The sequence below is a fragment of the Mustela nigripes genome, chromosome 17, assembly GCF_022355385.1.
Source record: "Mustela nigripes isolate SB6536 chromosome 17, MUSNIG.SB6536, whole genome shotgun sequence".
Lineage (NCBI taxonomy): Eukaryota > Metazoa > Chordata > Mammalia > Carnivora > Mustelidae > Mustela > Mustela nigripes.
In genome coordinates this window covers 24,635,573-24,658,248 of record NC_081573.1, presented here as the reverse complement: position 1 = coordinate 24,658,248, position 22,676 = coordinate 24,635,573, and the positions used below count along the sequence as shown (strand labels likewise).

The window sequence follows — 22,676 nt, the reverse complement described above, 5'->3', positions numbered from 1 at the left end:
GTGAAAGAGTTTACAGAGATGGACCTTTAAGAAAAAGGTGTGTTTGGGAAGTGCAGACTTAGTAGACAGGAAAGGGAAAGCAATACACTGAAGCAGAAGGTGAAAGATTTAAGAGTAGAAGAGAATATGCTTCCTGACAGTCACAACTTTAATTATGTTCTCCAGGAAGAAGGTGCATGGGAAAAGAAATGACTTTGGTAAAGGAAATATTATAAGGTATTTTTGTGTTTTATATGTATTATAGCCAAGTAACTGTCTCCAAGTCTCTACAGTCAACTAACATGTGATAACTACTTAGTCTAATGAACATTTTTAAATCACATATTTTAGTGAAAAACCTAACTTGCAATTTGGGACTAAAAAATAACCTCGCATCTTTGGTTTAAGTAGCTATGTATCTTTTATCCCTATTTTAGAACTAAGCAGTTTTACTCCCATGTGCTTTTTATCACTATAAAACACAGTTTTGACTAAAATGCTATGGCTAAGTGTTTTGCCTCTGAGAGAGAGAGAGGTCTCCAATATGAAAAATAAAGTGCACTAAAGCATAAACCAAGCTTTCCTATTTAGCTCATTTATATCACATTGTCCACTTCAGAAACCAGAGTTTATCTTTCTAATCCAGAGAATGACGGCTGAAACATAATTGTACACAACCTCAGAAAAGTTTACCTCCTTAATGTAAAGGAGCACTGACCATTAAATTAGACATTCACAGTCAGTAACGCCCAGGGCAATTTGGTTTTATGAGAGTTATGGATTTGTTGTTTCCCTTCAGATTATTTTTTACATGCACTGGCAGTGTTTTTTATCATACGTTCATTAGATGCTTTGACCATTAAGCTGTAGAAAAACAGTTACCAAAGTGCACCTGGGTAGCTCAGTCAGTTAAGCATCTGACTCTTGATTTCAGCTCAGATTATGATTTCATAGTCGTGAGATCAAGCTCCCTGTCAGTCTCCACACTCAGCATGGAGTCTGCTTGAGATTCTCTCTCTCCCTCTCCCTCTACCCCTCCCACCACTCATGCTTGCTCACTTTCCCTCTCAAAATAAATAAAATCTTTTTGTTTTGTTTTGTTTTTTGTTTTAAGAAAAGCAGTTTTCAGGGGCGCCTGGGTGGCTCTGGGTTAAAGCCCCTGCCTTCAGCTCAGGTCATGATCCTCAGGGTCCTGGGATCAAGCCCTGTGTCAGGCGCTCTGCTCAACAGGGAGCCTGCTTCTCTTCCTCTCTTTCTGCCTGCCTCTCTGCCTACTTGTGATCTCTGTCAAATGAATAAATAAAATCTTAAAAAAAAAAAAAAGAAAGAAAGAAAAGCCGTTATCAAACTCAAACTACTCAGTTCCAAAAATAGTTAAACATAGAGTTACCATATGAATCATTAATTCCACTCCTAGGGATAATATTCCCAAGAGAATTGAAAATATGTGTCACATGGCGCCTGGGTGGCTCAGTGGGTTAAAGCCTCTGCCTTCAGCTCGGGCCATGGTCCCAGGGTCCTGGGATCAAGCCCCACCTCGGGCTCTCTGCTCAGCAGGGACCCTGCTTCCTCCTCTCTCTCTGCCTACTTGTGATCTCTGTCTGTCAAATAAATAAATAAAATATTTTTAAAAAAAAAAGAAAATATGTGTCACATAAAAGCTATTATATGAATATTCATAGCAGAGTTATTCACAATAGCTAAGAAATATAAATGAACCAAATGCCCATTAACTAATAAATGGGTAAACAATGTGGTATATCAATATAATGGAACATTATCTAGCCACAAAAACACAAAACATTGTGGAACATGGGTGAACCTTATAAAATATTTTAAGTGAAAGACATCAATCACAAAAGACTGCATATTATACAATTCCATTTATATAAAATGTCTAGAATAGACAAATCCATAGAGATAGAAGGGGACTGAGGCTTACCACAGACTGGGGGAAGGAAGAAATGGGAAATGACAGCTAATAGTTACAGGGTTCCTTTTGGGGGCTGATGAAAGTGTTCTGGAATTAGTGGTGACACTTAGGCAACTTGTGACTATATTGAAAACCACCAAATTGTACACTTTAAAGTGGTAGACATTGTGGTGTGTGAGTTATATATTGATTTAATAAAAAAAGACATTTAACCTGTACCCCTGGGGATAAAAATATATGTTTATAAAAAATTAAAAATTAAAAAAAGACATTTAAAACTATATTCTAAATTTATAACTGGGAAGCAGGTTGACAGATGGAGTTTGAACCAGAGTTCCAAAACTTCTTGATTTACTACAAAAGAGAAATTAGAAAAACTTCCATGAAAAATTGGTGTTACACTATTTTTCAGGAATGTGAAGTTAAAGTTCAATCTAAGGGGGAAAAAACAGAAAATATGAGGAATGGTTATATAATAATCAAAATAACAACTAACATTTGTATAGTGCCTTGCAGTTTTCAAAGCACTTTCATTAACTATTAAAAATTAAGTACCGGTGTTGTAATTGCCTCACCAAATCCATGCAATAAGTGATACTGTAATTCTGTTTTTAAGGATGAGGAAACACTCAAGTTCTATTTTTCTGTTATATCTTTAAGCATTTCCAGGTCAAGCTTTGTATCTTTTTCATCTCTGTGTAAAAGGCATACATAGTATGCATTCAGTATATGTTTAGGTGAATAAATTAAAGTTTAGGAAAGTCAAGGGACTTTAGAAACCAAACAAAGCAGTGTTAAAATACTGTCTTTGGCATTCAAATCTTGTTCGCTTTCCATAATACCACATCACAAGTCTCCTGTGTCGGAATTTTTTTTGTTCAAGTTCTAGTCTAAGTTGATGTCAGATTATTATTAAAATGGATGCCTTCAACAGTAATTGTGGATATGGCATATAAGACCTCAGGAAATACTAAAGTTAAATGATTATACAAATTAGACTTAGTTATTTACTACCAAATCTTCTGGTTAGTACAGTGAATATTTACTAAGTGCCCATTAGGTGTCAGCCACAATACTATATCCTAGAAATAGGGCATAGAAAGGAATATATCACTAGACTGGAAGCAGCTCTGTACCTCTTTCCATGGTGCTATTTTCAGTCTAGTAGGTGGTTCTCCCACATATTTCATCACTTTATCCTTGTCAATTTTCTAGAAGCTGAGTTCACACATGATTCCAAATACTCCAAAGAAATAAGTCAAATGTTAGTGGATTCCTTCACTCTGCATTATAAGTCACCCATCAACTACCAGGAAAAGAGGCCAATAATTGTTTTAAGAAGCTTTCCATAGGGGCACCTGAGTGACTCAGTTGTTAGACATATGTCTTCGACTCAGGTCATGATCTCAGGGTCCTGGGATCGAGCCCCACATGATCCCTGCTGAGCAGGGAGCCTGCTTCCCCCCCACTCTCTCCCTGCCTCTCTGCCTGCTTGTGATCTTTGTCAAATAAATAAATAAAATATTTTTTAAAAGAATACACCATAAACAGCAGTTTAGCTTCTAGATTTTCTGTCTAGGCTATCTGATTTGGCAAATATTTACAATGAAACTTATTATGTGAGATAACACAAATTATTACCTCCGGTTGGCATTTAGGTAAAAGAGACTGTGATAATTGGTCTAGGAAGATTTTATTAGCTATATCAGAAACTTACTCTGTTAGCAATTAAAACACACCAGCAGAAAGGGAAAGCAAGTGCCAATGTATTTTTAAATTTTTAATTTTATCATGTATCAATACCTTTTTAATCCATTGGTTTTTATAGAATCCTAACATTCTTGACAACTTTGTTATGAGAAAAAAAATACACCAGTACCTGGAACAGTCTTTCTCCATGCCTTTGCCCTGCCAGGAAGAGGAATGGTATACCAGTCACCTAATGAAAAGAGAACACATTGATTAAAGGAACATCTCTCACTTACAATGGAGAGACTAAAGGCAGGCATGACATTATACCAGAAGCATGATTTTCTTAGGCAGCTAGAAAATTGAAAACAGGACATTGAAGAATACAGGCCAATGAGTAAGAAGAAACATTGCTGGCCAAATCGTTTAAATCAGAGTCCCTATGTAATGAAATACAGTTAATATCAAATCTATTTAGGAACATATTTTTCTTTCAAAATCTTAACTTCATTTTTCTTAACCTCTAGCATTCATGTTATTATCCAGCTTGCCATTCTGAAAATCACAAGTTTTCCCCACCAAGAAACACAGTTCCCTCCCTACCTGATGGTCTCATAATGTTTCCTTGTAGTAAAATAGAATTTAACATGCACACCACATGAAAAAAAAATGATGATGTTTCTTTTAGCATCCCCCTACAGGCAGTGAAAATAGTCCTCTAAAAATTTCACTCCATCTTTTTAACTACCTTGAATGAGCCAGAGAACCTGAGCTTATTCTAGTATAGACCAAGGGCTAGTCCATATCCATAGTACAATCTTTTTCATGATCGAATCCTGTGTGGATACAATTGGATTAAACTCTTCCTCAGTAAGTTGATGCCTATTGTAGAAGATCAGCAAAATACACCAGCCCCATCTTCCAGAACTGCTTAAATAGCCCAGGCTTTAGTTATAGAAGGAAACATCACAAAGCCCAATGCCACAGCCTAGATTTACAAAAGTTAAGAAAGGCCATGTTAACTGGAAGAACTACATATAAAATGTTATGGATTCCCAGATCATATCCTAGGACACCACAAATACAAATCCAAGTAGTAAAAATCATGGGGTGCCTAAGTGGCTTAGTCAATTAAGCATCTGCTGAGAAAGGGTCCTGGGATCCAGCCCTGCTCTGGGCTCCCTGCTCAGAAGGGAGCCTGCTTCTCCCTCTCCCTCAGCCCCTCCCCCTGCTCAGGCTTGCTTTTTCTCTCCCTCTATCTCACCTACTCTCTCAAATAATTTTTTTTTAGACCATAAAAGATCAAATGTCGTTGGATGGGGTTATTCAATGTCCTTAGAAGTCCTTTTTATAGAACAGTAAGACAAACATCACACTACTTTTTCAACTGAAAATAAGATCACGGGTGATGATGAGAGGTGTGGGCTTTGGAATTAGGCTGCCAAAATTAAAACCCAAGGTCTACCATTTAGTAACTATATGTTTTTAGTCAAATCATTTAACCTCTTGATTTCCCCATAATCAAGTGGAGATAATAGTACCTACCTACATGCAATTATTGTTAACAACTGCAATAAGATGCAAAAAACACTTGCCGTAGTTTTTGGCATATCATCTGCATTTAATAGCTGTTAATTCTTATTGCTTTAAGAGGGTATTTTCTTCAGTTTTTATACTTTGTCCTCTCTCAGTGTTCTTCATCTCCATTTTAATTGATGTCAATGTACTCTTGATTCAGAGCTGTTCATTTTAGAATAATGAATATTTCTCAGAACAATTTTCTCTCCCAAGAAGAGACATGTTTTTCTCTAAAGTTACATAAAATATTGGTTGTTTGAATGTGTGCTTTTATCTCATTCTTATAGAGATGGTATTTTTCCTCAAGCCAGGGCAGTGCCAGAAGAGTTACAGACGTTACTGTTAGATGCAAATTCCCAGTGGCTTAATCCCTTGCAGGGAGATAGAAATTAGTGTCCTTTTGACTCAATCACACACATACTCACACACCAAGAAGATGAAATTTTAGTTTTATTCCCCCTTCGGCTAGTTATTTTTCCCTTTGCTTCTCTGCCTCTTACATCAGCATATATATAGTATTTAAGTTTTATTTTTTGACAAATTGACATCAGAGCCACAGTTATGATAAAGTTCATATCTGGTATTTTTTTAAGATTATTTATTTGTTTATTTAACAGACAGAAATCACAAGTAGGCAGAGAGGCAGGCAGAGAGAGAGGAGGAAGCAGGCTCCCTGCTGAGCAGAGGGGCTCAATCCCAGGACCCTGGGATCATGACCTGAGCTAAAGCCAGAGGCTTTAACTCACTGAGCCACCCAAGTGCCCCCATATCTGGTATTCTTTTTTAAAGATTTTTTTTTTTTAATTTAACAGAGAGAGAGATTACAAGTAGGCGGAGAGGCAGGCAGAGAGAGGGGGGAAGCAGGCTCCCTGCTGAGCAGAGAGCCCTATGCGGGGCTCAATCCCAGGACCCTGAGATCATGACCTGAGCCAAAGGCAGAGGCTTAACCCACTGAGCCACCCATGCGCCCCCCCATATCTGGTATTCTTGAACAATGAAGTTGGCTTCAGTATCTTACCTCAAAACAGACTGCATGGAAATTATTAAAGTGGGATTTCTCTCCTGTCCTGCCTTCTTTATTACTTTAGACTCTTAAATTACAGCATAATCTATTTTACAATAGCATTAGGCAGTCAGGATTATGTCAGTGTAACATTCTCCTGGAGAATAAGAATGAATCAATTTTTAAAACTTGATTTTTTTATATAAATGTGTATTTTTTTAATTACATAAATGTGTATTTGAACTGTTTTGGAAAGTCAGATTATTATGTAGTCATAAAAGAACATATAGGCATTTGAATCTGGTGCTTAGTATATCACAAATGCCTTTTATGTATTTATCGTTAGGTAGACAGTCTTTCTGTACTGGGATCTATGTGGTATAAACTGATACAGTATTTTTAAGTTGAGAATATGTTATAAGACTCAGGTTTGGTGTATTTGGTGGGTAAAATTCTTTATTCATTCTTTGGTGAAAAAATATGCACTGAGTGCCTAATATATGCCAGGACTGTTCTAGAATCTTATGATATAGAAGTAAACAAAAGAGACCTAAATCTTAGCCCTCATAGAGATTATATTCTAATAGGGGGAAAGAGGCAGTATATTATGTAATACTATTTAACACTTATCAGGAAGTGATAAGAACTGTGGGGCAGGGGAGGATAAAGCCAGGTAAAAAGGATAGTCATCAATTTTCTCTAGAGTGTTCATAGCAGGCCTCTCTGAGAAAGTACTATTTGAACAAAGATTTGAAGGTGGTAAGAGAGTTGCACATACCGTTATCTTTTGAAGAATATTCTTGGCAAAGGAGAAAACCAGTGTCAAAGCTGGAAGGTATAAGCATCTGTGCAATTGTCAAGGAGCAGTGAAGAACCCATATTTTAGAGCAGAAGGAAGAGAGATTAAGGAGTAAAAGATGAAACTGAGAGCAGATTAGAGGTGACCAGGGAATCGGGAGTTATTGCTTAATGGGTATGGTATATTTATGGGGTGATGAAGTGTTTGGAAACTAGAGAATGCTGGTGGTTGCACAACATTCTGAATACACTAAAGGCCACCTAATTTTTATACTTTAAATAATGGATAATTGTACATTATGTGAATTTCACCCCTAAAAAACAATAAAGAAATGAAATGTAATAGGTGCTTTCATTGAGAAGTAGAAGAAATATACAGTACACCTCTTTTTAAAAAATGTTTTCTTTTCTATATCATTCTGCAGGTGTCTTAGCATAATTTGTTGAAGAGACTATTCTCTTTTGTTTTCTTTATATTTAAATTCAATTAATTAACATATAATATATTATTGGTTTCAGAGGTAGAAGTCAGTGATTCATCAGTCTTATATAATACTCAGCACTCATTACATCACTGCCCTCCTTAAATTAATGCCCATCATCCAGTGATCCTTTCTCCCAACCCTCCTCAAACTGCAACCCTGTTTGTTTACTGTGATTAAGAGCCTCTTACGGTTTGGAAGAGACTATTCTTTTATCCAATGAATGTCCTACTTTATGACCCAGTATTCCATATCTAGGAATGCAAAAAACTAATCCTGATGCAGACAAATATTGATGTGCAGGGATGTTCACTAAAACATTATTTATAATGGTGAAAGATTAATCACTTCTTGGCCTTTTGGCTAAGATCAAGTTTAGTATCTGCTCTTACCAATTTGATAATAGTTTGACAATAGTGATATCAGTTTGATAATAGCGAAAAATAAGGAGAAATTCATCATCTCCGTTATCTCCAACAATAGATTTTTTTCAATGATGATATAAGAGGATTAATGTAGGCAAGAAAATTGGTTTTGGTAATGTCTAGATTTTAGAAAAATAATTTTTAAGGACATATATAATAATAAGTGTCTTTTAACTTTTCGTTTGGTTTTCTCAGTGGGATTTCAGTGTTGGAATAATCTTTCTCTCTGCTTACCCATTTTTATTTACTTTTTTTTTAAAGATTTTTTTTTATTTATTTACTTGACAGACGGAGATTATAAGTAGTCAGAGAAGTAGGCAGAGAGGAGGAAGCAGGCTATCTGCTAAGCAGAGAGCCCAATTCGGGGCTTGATCCCAGGGTCCTGTGATCATGACCTGAGCTGAAGGCAGAGGCTTTAACCCACTGAGCCACCCAGGTGTCCCTGCTTACCCATTTTTTAAGAATTTTAATAATATGAGAAGATACTCATAAAATAATACTGAGTGAAAAGCAATGAAACTAAACTATGCTAATGTGTTTGTGCATGCACATGCCGAGGGAAAAAAATTACATGAGTAAAAGATTGCTAAAATGGGGCACCTGGGTGGCTCAGTTGTTAAGCGTCTGCCTTCAGCTCAGGTCATGATCCCAGGGTCCTGGGATTGAGTCCCACATGGGGCTACCTGATCTGCGGGGAGCCTGCTTCTCCCTCTCCGAAACCCCCTGCTTGTGTTCCCTCTCTCACTGTCTCTCTCTCTATCAAATAAATAAATAAAATCTTAAAAAAAAAAGTATGTTAAAATATAATTATCTCTTCATTTTGAGATTTTGAATACTTTTATTTTCATTATTCTTTTAATAGTTTTTCAGTTTTCTTATTAAATATACTTTTTAGTTTCAAATTTATGTTCTTTGGTGGTCTTAATAGAGTATTAATAATAAATGTTCTTGTCTTGGTTCTGTACAGTCAGGTAATTATAGGAAAATAATTTATATGTCTAGTTTTGTCTCTTAAGCCAGTCTTCTGATAGTGTAATGAAATCAGTATATATTTGATTTTTACTTCGACTATATAATAATAAATTTTATAATAACATATAGCTAATATGTATTATTTATTGTGCAGGACAAGATACTCGAGGTTAATCATTATCATTCGATTCTACTAATTTGCAATTTATTGCTTTACAATTTTATATACTTATTTAACTTTTTTTAAATGCCTTTCCCTAAGTTCAATGTCTCTTTACATTATACATATCCATTTCTGTCATAAGAACTATATTTTAAAAATCATGTATACTTTCAAATGATTTCATATTTCTGGGTAATGTGTAGTGATGTTAGCAGAGTCCCACTGAATATTAAAATACTTAGGTATTAATTAGTCTTATCCTTTAAATGTTCAGTTTAATTATGTAGGAAATACCTAGCAAATATATGCGCACATAGGGAGAGACTGACTTTTGGGATGCCAGTGTGAGGAATACATGACCCAGTTCTCCCCAAAAAGGAAAAAAAGGTACTGACCACACCGCTAATATCAACCATTTCAGAACTCTAGAAACTAACCAAAGCCACAGAATGGAGTATGTTGTCTATCCAAGAGGAACTACTAATCCTCAATAAAACTGCAGGGCCTGTCACACTTTAATTTGGGCTATTCCCACCCAAGCTCCCTTCTCTACTGAGTGGTATGGAAATGCATCTGCCATGAAAAGCCAGTAGTTCACAGTCAGTAAATAGGACTGACTGAATTAAAATTCCCAGCCCCAAAACAGTATTTTATCTAAACTAGCAACTCCCTGGAAAATCCCCATTCTTAGGATGTTGGGGCTATTTTATTTGACTTGGAGTTCAGCCAGCAGTAAAACATAAAATTAAAAAAAAAAAAAAAAAACTATTCCCCAGGACATTACAAAAAACAAAAAACAACAATCATCTCTGCTGGCAAAATCTAAGCCACCTAAGCCTAAGACTTCAGGTGTAGTGAAACAAGAGCCTGGCCAACTAAAAAAGGATGTCCTCAGTGACCAGGTAACCATAGGCAACTTTCCAAAACTCCAGTATATTCATGGGGATCTAGAAGGCTATCAACATGTCCAGAAAGGAAACTACTTCATTCAGATATTTAGCCTGCATATACTACCTTGAGGCCCTGCTCAAGCAAGAAATGAAAGCTAAAGCTATTCCATAAACTCCTTGAAGTTTGAGGACATGCTTCCACACACAAATCCTCCAGACAAAATGTGGAAGACATACAGAAAACATTTCGGAGGAAAACTTGTGTACCAGCCGTTGGTTATACTGATGCAAGTATGCCCCCTAGAAAGTCAGAGTGAAGACAAAAACTTTAAAAATAAGAAAAGAAAAGAACTTTGTGGCAGGGAATGCAAAACCTATAGAATTCATCCAGGAAAGTCACTAAACAAATGAACACCAACTACAACAACAAAGAAAACCAACAAATCCTTAAAGGGAGGTGGCTGATACTATAGTTGTTATAAGAAGTCCACTTTCAACACAAGTTATAAGATATGCAAAGAAACAGAAAAGTATGCCACAAACACATTTAAAAAAATAAGTAAATAAAAACAAACCACAGAAAATGTGTCCAAAGATACTGGACTTCATTGACAAGAACTATAAATCAGCTATTATAAATATGTTCAAAGAACTAAAGGAAACCAAGATTGAAGAATTAGGGGCAAGAATGATAACTATGTCTCACTAAATAGAAAATGCAAATAAGGAGATAAAGATCATTTTCAAAAATCAAATAGAAGGGGCACCTGGGTGGCTCAGTGGGTTAAGCCTCTGCCTTCGGCTCGGGTTGTGAACTCAGGGTCCTGGGATCGAGCCCTGCATCAGGCTCAGCATGGAGCCTGCTTCCCCCACTCTCTCTCTGCCTGCCTACTTGTGATCTCTCTCTCTGTCAAATAAATAAATAAAATGTTTTTAAAAATCAAATGGAAATTCTGGAGGTGGAAAAAATAGTAACTGAAGTGAAAAATTCAGTAGAAGGCTTAATAACAGATTTGAGTTGACAAAAGAATAAGCACACTTGAATATAGACCAAATCTCAGCATACAATGTATACAGCCTAGGTTTCAGGAAAAAACTTCAGAGGGGTGCCTGGGTGGCTCAGTTGATTGAGTGTCTGACTCTTGGTGTCAGCTCAGGTCATGATCTCAGGGTTGTAAGATTGAGCCCTGCATTGGGCTCTGTACCCAGCAGGGAGTGTTCTTGAGATTCTCTTTTTCCCTCTCCCTCTGCCCTACCCTCACCCCTCTCTGTCTCTTTCAAATAATAAATAAATCTTTTCTAGTAATCAGAATTCTTTTTTCTATTTATTTATTTATTTTTATTAACATATAAAGTGATCTTAGCCCCATAAACTCAGAGACCTGTAGACCCTCCATCAAGCATACCAACATATGTATAGGGGATTCTTAGAAGGAAAAGAGAAAAGGAGGCGAAATAAATATCTGAAGCAATAATGAAAATATCTTAAGCAATAATGACTGAAGCCACCCAAATTTGATGAAAAATATTTATCTGTTCATCTAAGAAGCACAGCCAGTTTCAGGGAGAATAAAGAGATCCACACATAGTCAAACTGTTACCAAAAAAAAAAAAAAAAAAAGACTATTGATAGCAGCAAGTGAGATGCTACTTTCCACACTCAACAGAGCCTCAATAAGTTTAATAGCTGACTTCTCACCAAAAAACCATAAAAGCCGGGGCGGGGAGGTGACATATTCAAAGTGCTAAAAGAGGAGGCGGAATCTGTCAGTCAGGAATTCTATATGTGGTAAACCTATCCTTCAAAAATGAAGATATTTAGACATTCCTAAATAAACAAAACAGTTCATCTCTAGTAGACCAAACCTAGAAGAAATGCTGAACTGCAAGGACAACAGACAGTAATTCAGATCCACACAATTAAGTAAAAAACACTAGCAAGATTATAGATAAACTTAAAATATGGTAGTGTCTCATTTCCTATATGATTTAAAAGACAACTGTATAAAGTGATCATTATGAACCTGTGTTGATGGGTAGACAATGTATAAAAATATGATTTATATAGTTAGAGCACAAAGGAAAGGGGACACCAATAGCTATATTGGAGTTGTTATTTGCACTAGGAATTAAGTTTTTTATTTTAGTTAATATGCTAACTATAATCCCCATGGCAACCATGAAGATAATAATTCCAAAAATAGGAAAAAAAAATAACTGGGGAGGGGTACCTGGGTGGCTCAGTGGATTAAAGCCTCTGCCTTTGGCTCAGGTCATGATCCCAGGGTCCTGGGATCAAGCCCCGCATCCGGCTCTCTGCTCAGCGGGAAACCTGCTTCCCCCCCTCCCCTCCTGCCTCTCTGCCTACTTGTGATCTCCGTCTGTCAAATAAATAAATAAATAAAAATGTTTTTAAAAATTACTAGGGAATTAAAATGGTACACTAGAAAACATTTAACAAAGCAGCAATTGAGGAATAGAATTAAAAGACCTAAGACGGGGTGCCTGGCTGGCTCAGTGGGTTAAAGCCTCTGCTTTCGGCTCAGGTTATGACCTCAGGGTCCTGGGATCGAGCCCCACTTCGGGCTGTCTGCTCAGCAGGGAGCCTGCTTCCCCTCTCTCTCTCTGCCTGCCTCTCTGCCTACTTGTGATTTCTGTCTATCAAATAAATAAATAAAATCTTAAAAAAAAAAAAAGACCTAAGACCTGTACAAAATCAGTAGTAAATGGGAGACATAACTCCTACCTTATCAGTAATTACATTAAATGTAATTGGAACAAACACTCCTATCAAAAGGCAGAGATTGGTAGAATGGATAATCGTATATGAAACAATTATGTGCCATCTACAAGAGACACTTTAAGTACAAAGAAAGTACAGAAAAGTTGAGGGGCACCTCAACTGACCTTTAACTAGACTAAAAGACTCAAATTACTAAAATCCAAAGTGAGAGAGAGGATACTACTTACCCTTCACAGAAATAAAAAGGTTAAAAAAAAAAAAGAAGAAGAAATAAAAAGGTAGCTGCATATATATATAGCCAGTAGCAACTCAACGTGATTAGTCATTAGGGAATAGCAACTCAACGTGATTAGTCATTAGGGAAATGCAAAAAAAAGCCACAATGTGGTATCACCTCACAACCACTGGAATGGCTGTGATCAAAAAGACAGATAAAGTGTTAGCAAGGATGTGGAAAACTTGGAACTTTCATACAATTGATGGGAATATAGAATGTGCAAATATTTTGGATAACATAAGTTGACACACTAGTGTGAACACGCACAGCAGCATTATTCATAAAAAGATCACACATGTATGACTGTATCCATATGGATCTCCAGAAGAGGCAAATCTAGAGAAAGTAGATTAGTGGTTACCCATAGCTGAAAGAGTAAGGGTTAGAAATAGGATTAACTGCTAATGGGAATGGGGTTTCTTTGTTGGGTGATGAAAATATTCACAATTTGTGGTTATGACTCAACAACTTTTTTAATATACTCAAAACCACCACTTATACATTTTAAATGGGTGATGTTTATGGTGTGTGAATTATATCTCAAAAAGCTGCTTTCTTTGAAAAGTGAACCATTAATGGTAATGAACCAGACATTCCATTTCACATTTTTATCCTTAAAGAATTTATCCTTAAAGAATTAAGTTTTGGCACCTAAATTGTTTACATTTTATCATTTAACATTTGATGAGAGCAATGTTTACAAAGATCCCTTTTTTTTTTTTTTAAATAAATTTAGCTGGACAACTCAGCCAGTCCGCACATTTAGCCCTCCAACTACCATACAATGTACTTGGTTTAGGTCGAAGTGCAAACTTTCTTGATCATCTATATGTTGGCATTCCCCGTCCATCTGGAGAGAAGGTGAGTAAAAATTTATTGTCTTTACAATTAATCTGTCTTAATAAATAATATTCACATATCTAAATTCAACTATTTGAATTCAGTTGAATTTGAATCCAAATAATTAAATCTTTTTTAATCTCTTTAAGGAGAATATAGAAAAAGAGAAATGAGTAGTGACCTATCTAAGCTTATCTTACATAGAACACAGCATAATTTAAAGATACAGTTTTCCACCACCTTTAAAATAAACCTCATGACCTCCTGTCCCTCTTTCCTGCTTTTTCTCTTCATCTTCACTATGTAACATAAAATACATTTTATTGTATTTCTTGTCATACCTCACCTCCACTTGAATTTTGCTTCAAGTAGCACTTGTACATTAGCACTGTGAACAGTGCCTGCTACACTTTCAATAAATATTTACTAAATTAATGAATCTATGAGACAAATATAATCCTTCCCTGAAAAGGTCAAAAAAAATTTTGCCAGCAGGGCCCAGGAGCCCTGTTTGGGGCTTAATATATATATAAATTTAGCTTAATCCATACCTAGGATTTCAATTAATTAAGGAGCACTTAGCTTTTTTTCTTATTTATTTAGAATAATAATTCTGTTTTTAAAATATACTAGATGTTAATTGCTCTTAAATTCTTTTTTCAGTCTATACGAAAACAAGAGTGGACTGCAATCATTCCAAATTCCCAGCTAATTGTCATTCCATATCCTCACAATGTTCCTCGAAGGTAATGTCCTTGCTTGAACTGATCTTGATAAAAATACTGTCAACTGAGAATCACTGGTACAGTTACATGTTTTTAAAACTCTCTCTGCTCCTGCTGTGTTCCCATGAGTCCCATCACTTTAAATGACTAAACATTCCCACATAAAAGGTCCCTGATTTTTTTTATGAAGAACAAATTAAACCTTACTAGGAAAACAGCAAGTTAATTAATTAGGGATTTATACATATTCTGCTTCAATGAACTGCTCTTTAGTTTACTAGCTATAAATTCTAAAATTTCAGAATGCTGAATTTTTTAATAAGCATTGATCTTTCAAATAAATGCTTGGGAAGTGTGTATGTCCCACAGTGGTTAGGCATAAGTTTTAGAGTCAGACCTTGGCTAGAAACTAAGATCTACTGCTGAGGGTCAGTCTCTGCACCTGTAAAGTTGGAGATAGGTAGGTAGGTGCCTTAAAAGGAGGTAGATGAAATACACTTAAGACAGTGCTCAGCACTGAGTAAGTTTTCACTGAAAAGTGAAAACTGGTTTTTTTCCTTATTAGCAAAATATATTCCTTTTATAGGAATAGCATTTAAATCTAACTCCTTATCTTTGTTCAGTTTTCTTTAATTACTAGAGTGATTACACTATTTTTAAAAAGTAGGTGATAAAGGTATTGAGTAACACTCTAATTTCACTGGGAAGACTATAAGTTGTTCTTAAGGCTAGTCTGATATCAATATGAAAAAATAACCAAAGGGAAAGGGTGTAATGTATCTATGAATATGTGACCAGTGTGGTCCTGCTTTGTTACATTTCTTCTCAAAATGAAGGCTGTACTGTTACTTACTAAATTTTTAGATGGAATTGAATACAGTGATTTGCTAGAACCAGTTCATGCCAGCTCATGAGCTGATTGTATACATCTAAAATTTTATACACTAAAATCAGCTATGATGGGAGTATTTACAACATGAAAATTGGCAACTGCCAATCAAGTCTTTTTCCCCACCCCAGAGAGCCAGTTTACCAGCATACTACAGGATGTCTCTTATGGTGGATTTAAGGGCTTTAGAACCAAACTACTTAAGAAAACAATTTATTACAACATTTGCTTAAAATAAGATAACATCAGTAGAGGGGCACCTGGGTGGCTCGGTCAATGGAACACATGACTCTTGATTTTGGGGTTGTGGGTTCTCGTCCCATGTGGGGTATAGAGATTATTTAAAAATAAAATATTTTTTAAAAAAAGACAATATCACTAGAAACAATAATAGTCTGAGTTCAGATATTTTTTAATGAATCTGTATTATGTGTTTGTTATTTCTCTATACATGAAATTTATAACAAAACTAGAAAATGTGTATCATGAGTAGGCAAATGTATGAATTATGGTACTTCTGGACGTTGTAATATCATGACATAGAACAATCTCTTAAAATAGAGTGATAAACAAAAGACAATAAAAGGAAAATGCATTTTAGAGTATGTATAGTAAGAAACCATTTGTGATTTGAAAAAGATATATGTGCGGGGCTCCTGCGTGGCTCAGTGGGTTAAAGCCTCTGCCTTCTGCTCAGGTCATGATCCCAGGGACCTGGGATAGAGCCCTGCATTGGGCTCTCTGCTCAGCAGGGAGCCTGCTTACTCCTCTCTCTCTGCCTGCTTTTCTGCCTACTTGTGATCTCTGTCTGTCAAATAAATAAATAAAATCTTTAAAAAAAGAAAGAAAAGAAAAAGATATGTGCATATATATTTATATACGTATAAAACATCTCTGGGCGGATATGTAAGAAATTGATAAGAATGACTGCTTCTGAGTAAGAAATTAAGGACTGGCCTTTCATCCAATTTTTTTTCTTACCAAGATAACTATTTTCATGGTTTTTTAAAGTCTATTTAAGAAGAACTACCAAAAAATCTCAGGAAAGAATTTTTTTTTTAAGTATGAGGTAAGGTACTGAGAATAGTTAACCTCAACTAACAGTATTTGTTTCCCTAGTTTTCTTACTTTTGAATTTCTAGAAAATTCTAGTATAGTTTTCTTTTATAATCTCAACATTTTTCATGTTTCTCTTGCTCTTTCTGAAGAAATGTTCTTTTCAAATTTATGTACATAATAAAAACTGAATTGATTTTAGTTTGAGGTATATTTTGAGATTTATTGACTAGAGGCTAACTTACGGATCAATAAATTTTAATTACCCCAAAATAAGTCAATCGCTACTTGCTATTCATCAGAATGATCTTACTTTTATTAAACTTTTGAAATGAAAATAGGCTGAATGGATTAAAAAACAACACCCATCTATATTCTGCCTACAAGAGACTCACCTCTTGTGATGTAAAGACATGCAGAGACTGAAAGTGAAAAGAAGGGGAAAATGTTTCATGCAAATGGAAACCAAAAGAAGCTGGGTAATTGTACTTATATCAGACTAAAATAGAATTTAAAGCAAAGACTATGATAAAAGATAAAGAAGGGCATTACATAATAATACAGGAGTCAATCCAACAAGAGGATATAATAATTGTAAATATTTTTGCACCCAACACAGGAGCACCTTAATATATAAAGCAACCATTAACAGAAATTGACAGTAATGCAATAATAATAGGTGACCTTAAAATGAAAATATATCTATTACCTATTTTCAGAGAGAACAGAATTCTTTGTATATAACCTCCTACAGTGTTGATGATATTAGACCCCAATTTTAAGCTTTTCAAGATATCCAAGTGCTGTATTATATGGATTGTTTTAAAAGAAAGAGCTAGTTCTATTTATACTAAAGTCTGTCTATTGCCATTAACACTGAGGTACTAAAAGTGATTTTTTTTTTTTAAGATTTTAACTTATTTGACAGATAGAGATCACAAGTAGGCAGAGAGCAGGCAGGGGTGGGGGTGGGGGGCGGGATCCCTGCTGAGCAGAGAGCCTGATGTGGAGCTTGATCCCAGGATCCTGAGATCAGGATGTGAGCCAAAGGCAGAGGCTTAACCCATTGAGCCACCCAGGTGCCCCTAAAAGTGATTTTGTAAGAAGTCTCAACATCATTGTAGTAATGTAAACCCTCCAGCATGACACAGAAATGATACAAGTGTTTTTACACAAGCCGTCTCACTACACCCACTGAGATATATGGCTGTTTTAGTTGGCCATAGTACCTATGTAAACAGGGGTCAAAAAATAAGATGATAGGAGATCTTGTCAAAATCATGTAACTGTGTAGCCTTAGAGTCAGGGTTTCAAATTCAGCAAGTAAATTAAGATGTAAAAACAATGTCTAAGATTGTCCTAAGTGTCCTTAATAAGTTTACTTAAGAATAATTCTCATGGGATCAAAGAAAAATAATGAAGCATCTCATCAAAAATTCTATCCAGTTCTCTGAGTAAAATCTGAACTCTGCAGGATCATCAATATTCTTAGCCCTATCTAAATTTAATTGCTGTTGTTTATTTATAGTGAATGGAGAGATGGGAAAATGAATTAATGGATGAATCAACTGATTCATTAATTAATAGCTATTTGCTTTTCAGTCTTAGTAGAATTTTATTATTTTTCAGTTAAAATGTATAATTTTATGATTCTTTTTTATCTGCAGCTGGAGTGCCAAACTGTATCTTACACCAAGTAACATTGTTCTACTTACTGCTATAGCTCTCATCGGTGTCTGTGTTTTCATTTTGGCAATAATTGGCATTTTACATTGGCAGGAAAAGGTTTGTTCATTTAAATGAAACATTAACTTTTATTAATTTGTATTAGTAATACATTGCTCTTTAAAAACACTATATTTTAAACTTTCTTCAAATGACTAAGACTTTGTGATTTTTCACATTCTATACATAATGTCCTCTTATTGATTATAATTTCTTTCATCTCTTTAAGTTATTAATGTCTCTCAGCAATTCATACACATCACAAGAAACTAATTTAAAATTTCAATGCTGTATAATAGTAATAAAATGATCACCTAGAAATTACCGGGTATATTGAAAAATTTAGAAATAATTTCATGAAGGCCTGAAAAATGATAATTTTTTTTTAACAAGCCTGTGTTTATTATCTACTGATAAAGCCATGAACACATTTTTCCAGGTATAACATCTATGGCTATATAAAGAATTTGAGCACAGAGAGGTTAAATGATTTTCTCAAGGTTTGAGTGGAAGGTAACAACTAAAGTAATAAACATCTTTTCCATCTGTAAAGTATGCTTTGTACTAAATTAAACATTTTTTTCTTTAGTATCAACCCTAAATAATAATTAAAAACAACAGTCCAAGTGTAGGTTTTTTATACAGTATTTATGAGGCGGAAAAAAGAGGCTATCACATAAATTTACTAGCAGTTTAGATATAAATTGAAAAAGCTAATTTCTATGAAAATGTCAATATGAATTAAGTACATGAATTAATATGAATATATATTAGGGCATATAACATATAGCAGTTTCCAGCATTGTTCCCAAAAAAGGGCTTCTTTGTCCCATAAAAGTGTTGTCTTTTGGATTGTCTTTGGATTGTCATGTCCATCATAATAATTTTTTGGTAACTAAATTTACTGTGAATTTTAACTGTTTTAACTTAGGAAAAAGAGATCTTAATTGTGATAAATGTCCATAGGTTTGTCTCTTCCTAAAAAATTACTCCTTTATATATCAAAAATGACAACAGAAACTTATAAAGTCAGTTAATTTTAAGATTGCGACTTAAGACATAAAATAAAGGATGATCCTACATACTTTTGTCCAGAAGTGTCAGAATATAGTCTGAAGTACTGCATAGCTCTAGACCTGTAAAGGAAAGGAAATTAATTTCATTAATTTCTCAGATCATCTGATTATAGTGTAAACATTGTAAACTTAAAATAATAATGATGCAGTGGCTAAAAATTGAAGTTTAAATATAGATACAGATTTGACCATGTATACTCTCCTGTGATACATACTATGGTTCATCTCCTACCTCTTTGACCACTTCTCTTTCACCTAGCTGGGTGCTCCTTTCTACCATTTCCTAACCACAGTGTCTGCCCTAAGCTGTCTTCTTTCTACACTTTTTCTGCCAGTTTTATCCAAAACCACAGTTTCAAGCTATTACCTCAAATATCCCTAACACTTGTCTGTCCCTAAAGTTCTCTTAGCCCATTTCCAGCTGTCTCCATGACATCTCTACCTAGATCACTTACAAGCACCTTAAAACAAATATTTTAAAGTTTTGTGTCTCTGCTTTCCTACTTACCTATAAAATTTGATCAGTTGCCCTCTGATTCTGCTTCCATGACGATCCATGCAGCTGACTCCATTTCTGCATTTCTATTCCCAGGGCTTTAGGTTCAGCTCCTTGTCCTGTCCAGTCCTGCCTTACCTCCCTGAATCCATTCTCTCTCTTTTTTCTTCTATTGATCACATTGCTGCCCTCTAACTCATCATCAGATTTAGCCTTAGTCATGTCACTCCTCTGCTCAAAAATCCCTGCCTAAAATGTGTCAACTCCTTAGCCTAACCGTGATAGAACTTCCATGTGACTCCACCATATATCTTTCCAACCTCGCTTCTTACCAGCTGCTTTCACATATTCCCTCCTCCTGCCCAACTTCCATGATTGCACCTGTTCTACCCCAGCTTGGAAGGAGTGCCTCTCCCCCTCCATTTCCATAAACACCATCTTTTTTCAAAGCTTTCCCTTTCCTCACTCCAACCTAGAAGTAATGTCTCTCCAAGAATATTAGTGACAGTTTTCACTTTTTTCCCTGAAATACAGTTATTCAATATGTTTTGGTGTTTTTTTTTAAGTTTTTGAGAACACGATACAAAACTGAGGATTTTTTTAATCCCTCAAAATACAAAGCACAGTACTTTGCTGGGAGTGGAGGGTCAGTGAATATATGCTAAATCAATAGGTTAAGGCCAAAATAACTAATGTACCTTACCTAGATTCATTTATTAATATTAGTGCTTATAATGGGAAAAATATAGTTCCATCTTTGTAGAATCTAATGTTTACTACTACTTTCAAATAAATAATAAATGATAACAAACTAAGTATTTAAGGAACATTTCTTATTGGTTTTTAAAATTAATTAGTGGGTTATTAATTATAAAATAGCTACTGTAAACTAAAAATTTCATGATTATTATGTAATAAAATCACATCTTTTATCTACTATTTGCTTAGAGATTTGTTTTTTTAATTACTTTATATTTCAGAAATGAGTGTTTTCTTGACATTTTCCTGTTATTTATAAACTAATCTAAAATTCTTTTTCAGAAAGCAGATGATAGAGAAAAACGACAAGAAGCGCATCGGTTTCATTTTGATGCTATGTGACTTGCCTTTAATATTACATAATGGAACGGCTATTCACTTAATTAATTGAAACACTAAATTTGGCTAATAGAAGAAAATAAGAGATTTTGAGTATTATTTATAAATGATGTCTCCTTTGGTAATTATTGAAAAGTATTCAAATAAATATGGTCTGAATGTGTCACAAGGTCTTTTTTTAAAGCACTTTGTATACAGTAATTTGGATTATTTAAATGTGCTGTACATTTTTGTTACTTTGTGGAATGTGTTGCATGTACTCAGGTGTTTCTGTATTTATAATCTTACTAGAATAATGATGATGGGAAAAGACATGTATAAATAAAAATAAATGAGCAGGGATTTTTGTGTTCCACTTGAATTGGTCTTGCTTCTTATTCTAACATTACAAATTACGCCTTTGTGAATGTATCACAGATAACGTTATTTCACCTTAGTCACAGCAGGTGATGACACACGGGCGAGAGCTTAGATACTCTGGCTTTGGAATTGCAGTCCAGCAGGCTTGCCTTAAATTCTGGGTTCCACCACTTCCAAGCTGTTTGAATTTGGTTGTTAACCTCTATGAGCCTAAGTTTTCTTGTTTACAAATGGGGCTAGTAATACTACTCAGCTTGGGTTTGTAAACATCAGATGGGATGATGGATGTGGAGTGCTTAGCTTGGTGTCTAGCACAGAGTTAGTTAACTGCTCAATAAGTGGTACTTGTCATGATTACTATTATTAGTTTGTTGTTTGCTTTTTTTTACAAACTTCTAAAACTAATTATCAAAATATATAGACTCAATAGAATGTAATTTTCAAGCATGAGGATATCATATTCTTTGGGAAAAGTAAATTCTTAGTGGTTGGCATCTTATGTGACAGTTTTATTACTTGCTCATATTAACTAAAAATTATAGTACCCTCCAAGAATTAATATGCACTAAAATTTTTCATTTCAACACTGATGGTTATCATGTGATAATGAAGAACATTTGATTTCTTGAAAGGAAACTGCTATAGATAGCATCTAAGAATGCAAATCTTCAACCACATTTTTATGCTCAAAAGCATACAGTCTCTAATTTACATTCAGACTTCAGTGCAAATTTTTGTGAACTTCACCTCACCAAAAAGTTAATTGAAGATTTAAATCTAAGACTGGGAAAAGTTTATATATCAATATTAATTTTCTAATATGCAATGGACATGTGATGGCTATAAAACACAAAAACTTACCTAATTTTGTTCTTCGTGTTCTTTTTTTCTTTACAGTTCATTGAGAATGGCATGTGTATAAGTGGTTTACTTTGTGTATCTGAGCATGTTAATATGTCTCCTTAATAAATACTGTGTATTGAAACAAAGTATTTTGGTGAGTTTGTAAATATTTTTTAAGTATTAAGTCTAGGGGCGCCTGGGTGGCTCAGTGGGTTAAAGTCTCGCCTTCAGCTCGGGTCATGATCCCAGGGTCCTGGGATTGAGCCCCGCATCGGGTCCTCTGCTCAGCAGGGAGCCTGCTTCTCCGTCTCTCTCTGCCTGCCTCTGCCTACTTGTGATCTCTGTCAAATAAATAAATAAAAATCCTTAAAAAAAAAGTATAAAGTCTAAATCACTTATCTGCACCATGAGACAAAGGTAAAGTGACTCACCTATTGCCTCCTTGTGAGTTCACGCAAGATAGGAATCCCCTGACTACAGTACTCCCTTACTTTATGAAACAGTTATCAACAGCAACACTGCCAGGCACACACTGACCTAAAGACTGTTAGGCTGAGTATCTCTCAAATAATACAGCATGAGTTTTAAAACTCACTTGGAGTCAGGGTCTATGAGGAGTATATTATAAGCCAATAA

General features: G+C 35.1%; 1 protein-coding gene and 1 pseudogene across 1 annotated transcript in view; both read left to right on the top strand.

Annotated features, from left to right (window-relative positions):
- The window catches only part of ITFG1 (integrin alpha FG-GAP repeat containing 1), a 310,112-nt gene extending 287,923 nt beyond the window's left edge, over window positions 1-22,189 (top strand). The window contains exons 15-18 of the mRNA XM_059383282.1: window positions 13,669-13,793; window positions 14,436-14,518; window positions 18,110-18,227; window positions 20,781-22,189. Coding sequence (XP_059239265.1) covers window positions 13,669-13,793; window positions 14,436-14,518; window positions 18,110-18,227; window positions 20,781-20,840 — 386 coding nt within the window. The 3' untranslated portion in view covers window positions 20,841-22,189. The remainder of the gene's footprint in view (window positions 1-13,668; window positions 13,794-14,435; window positions 14,519-18,109; window positions 18,228-20,780) is intronic.
- LOC132006254 (U2 spliceosomal RNA) lies at window positions 7,806-7,921 on the top strand (annotated as a pseudogene).
- Window positions 22,190-22,676: the final 487 nt, after the last annotated feature.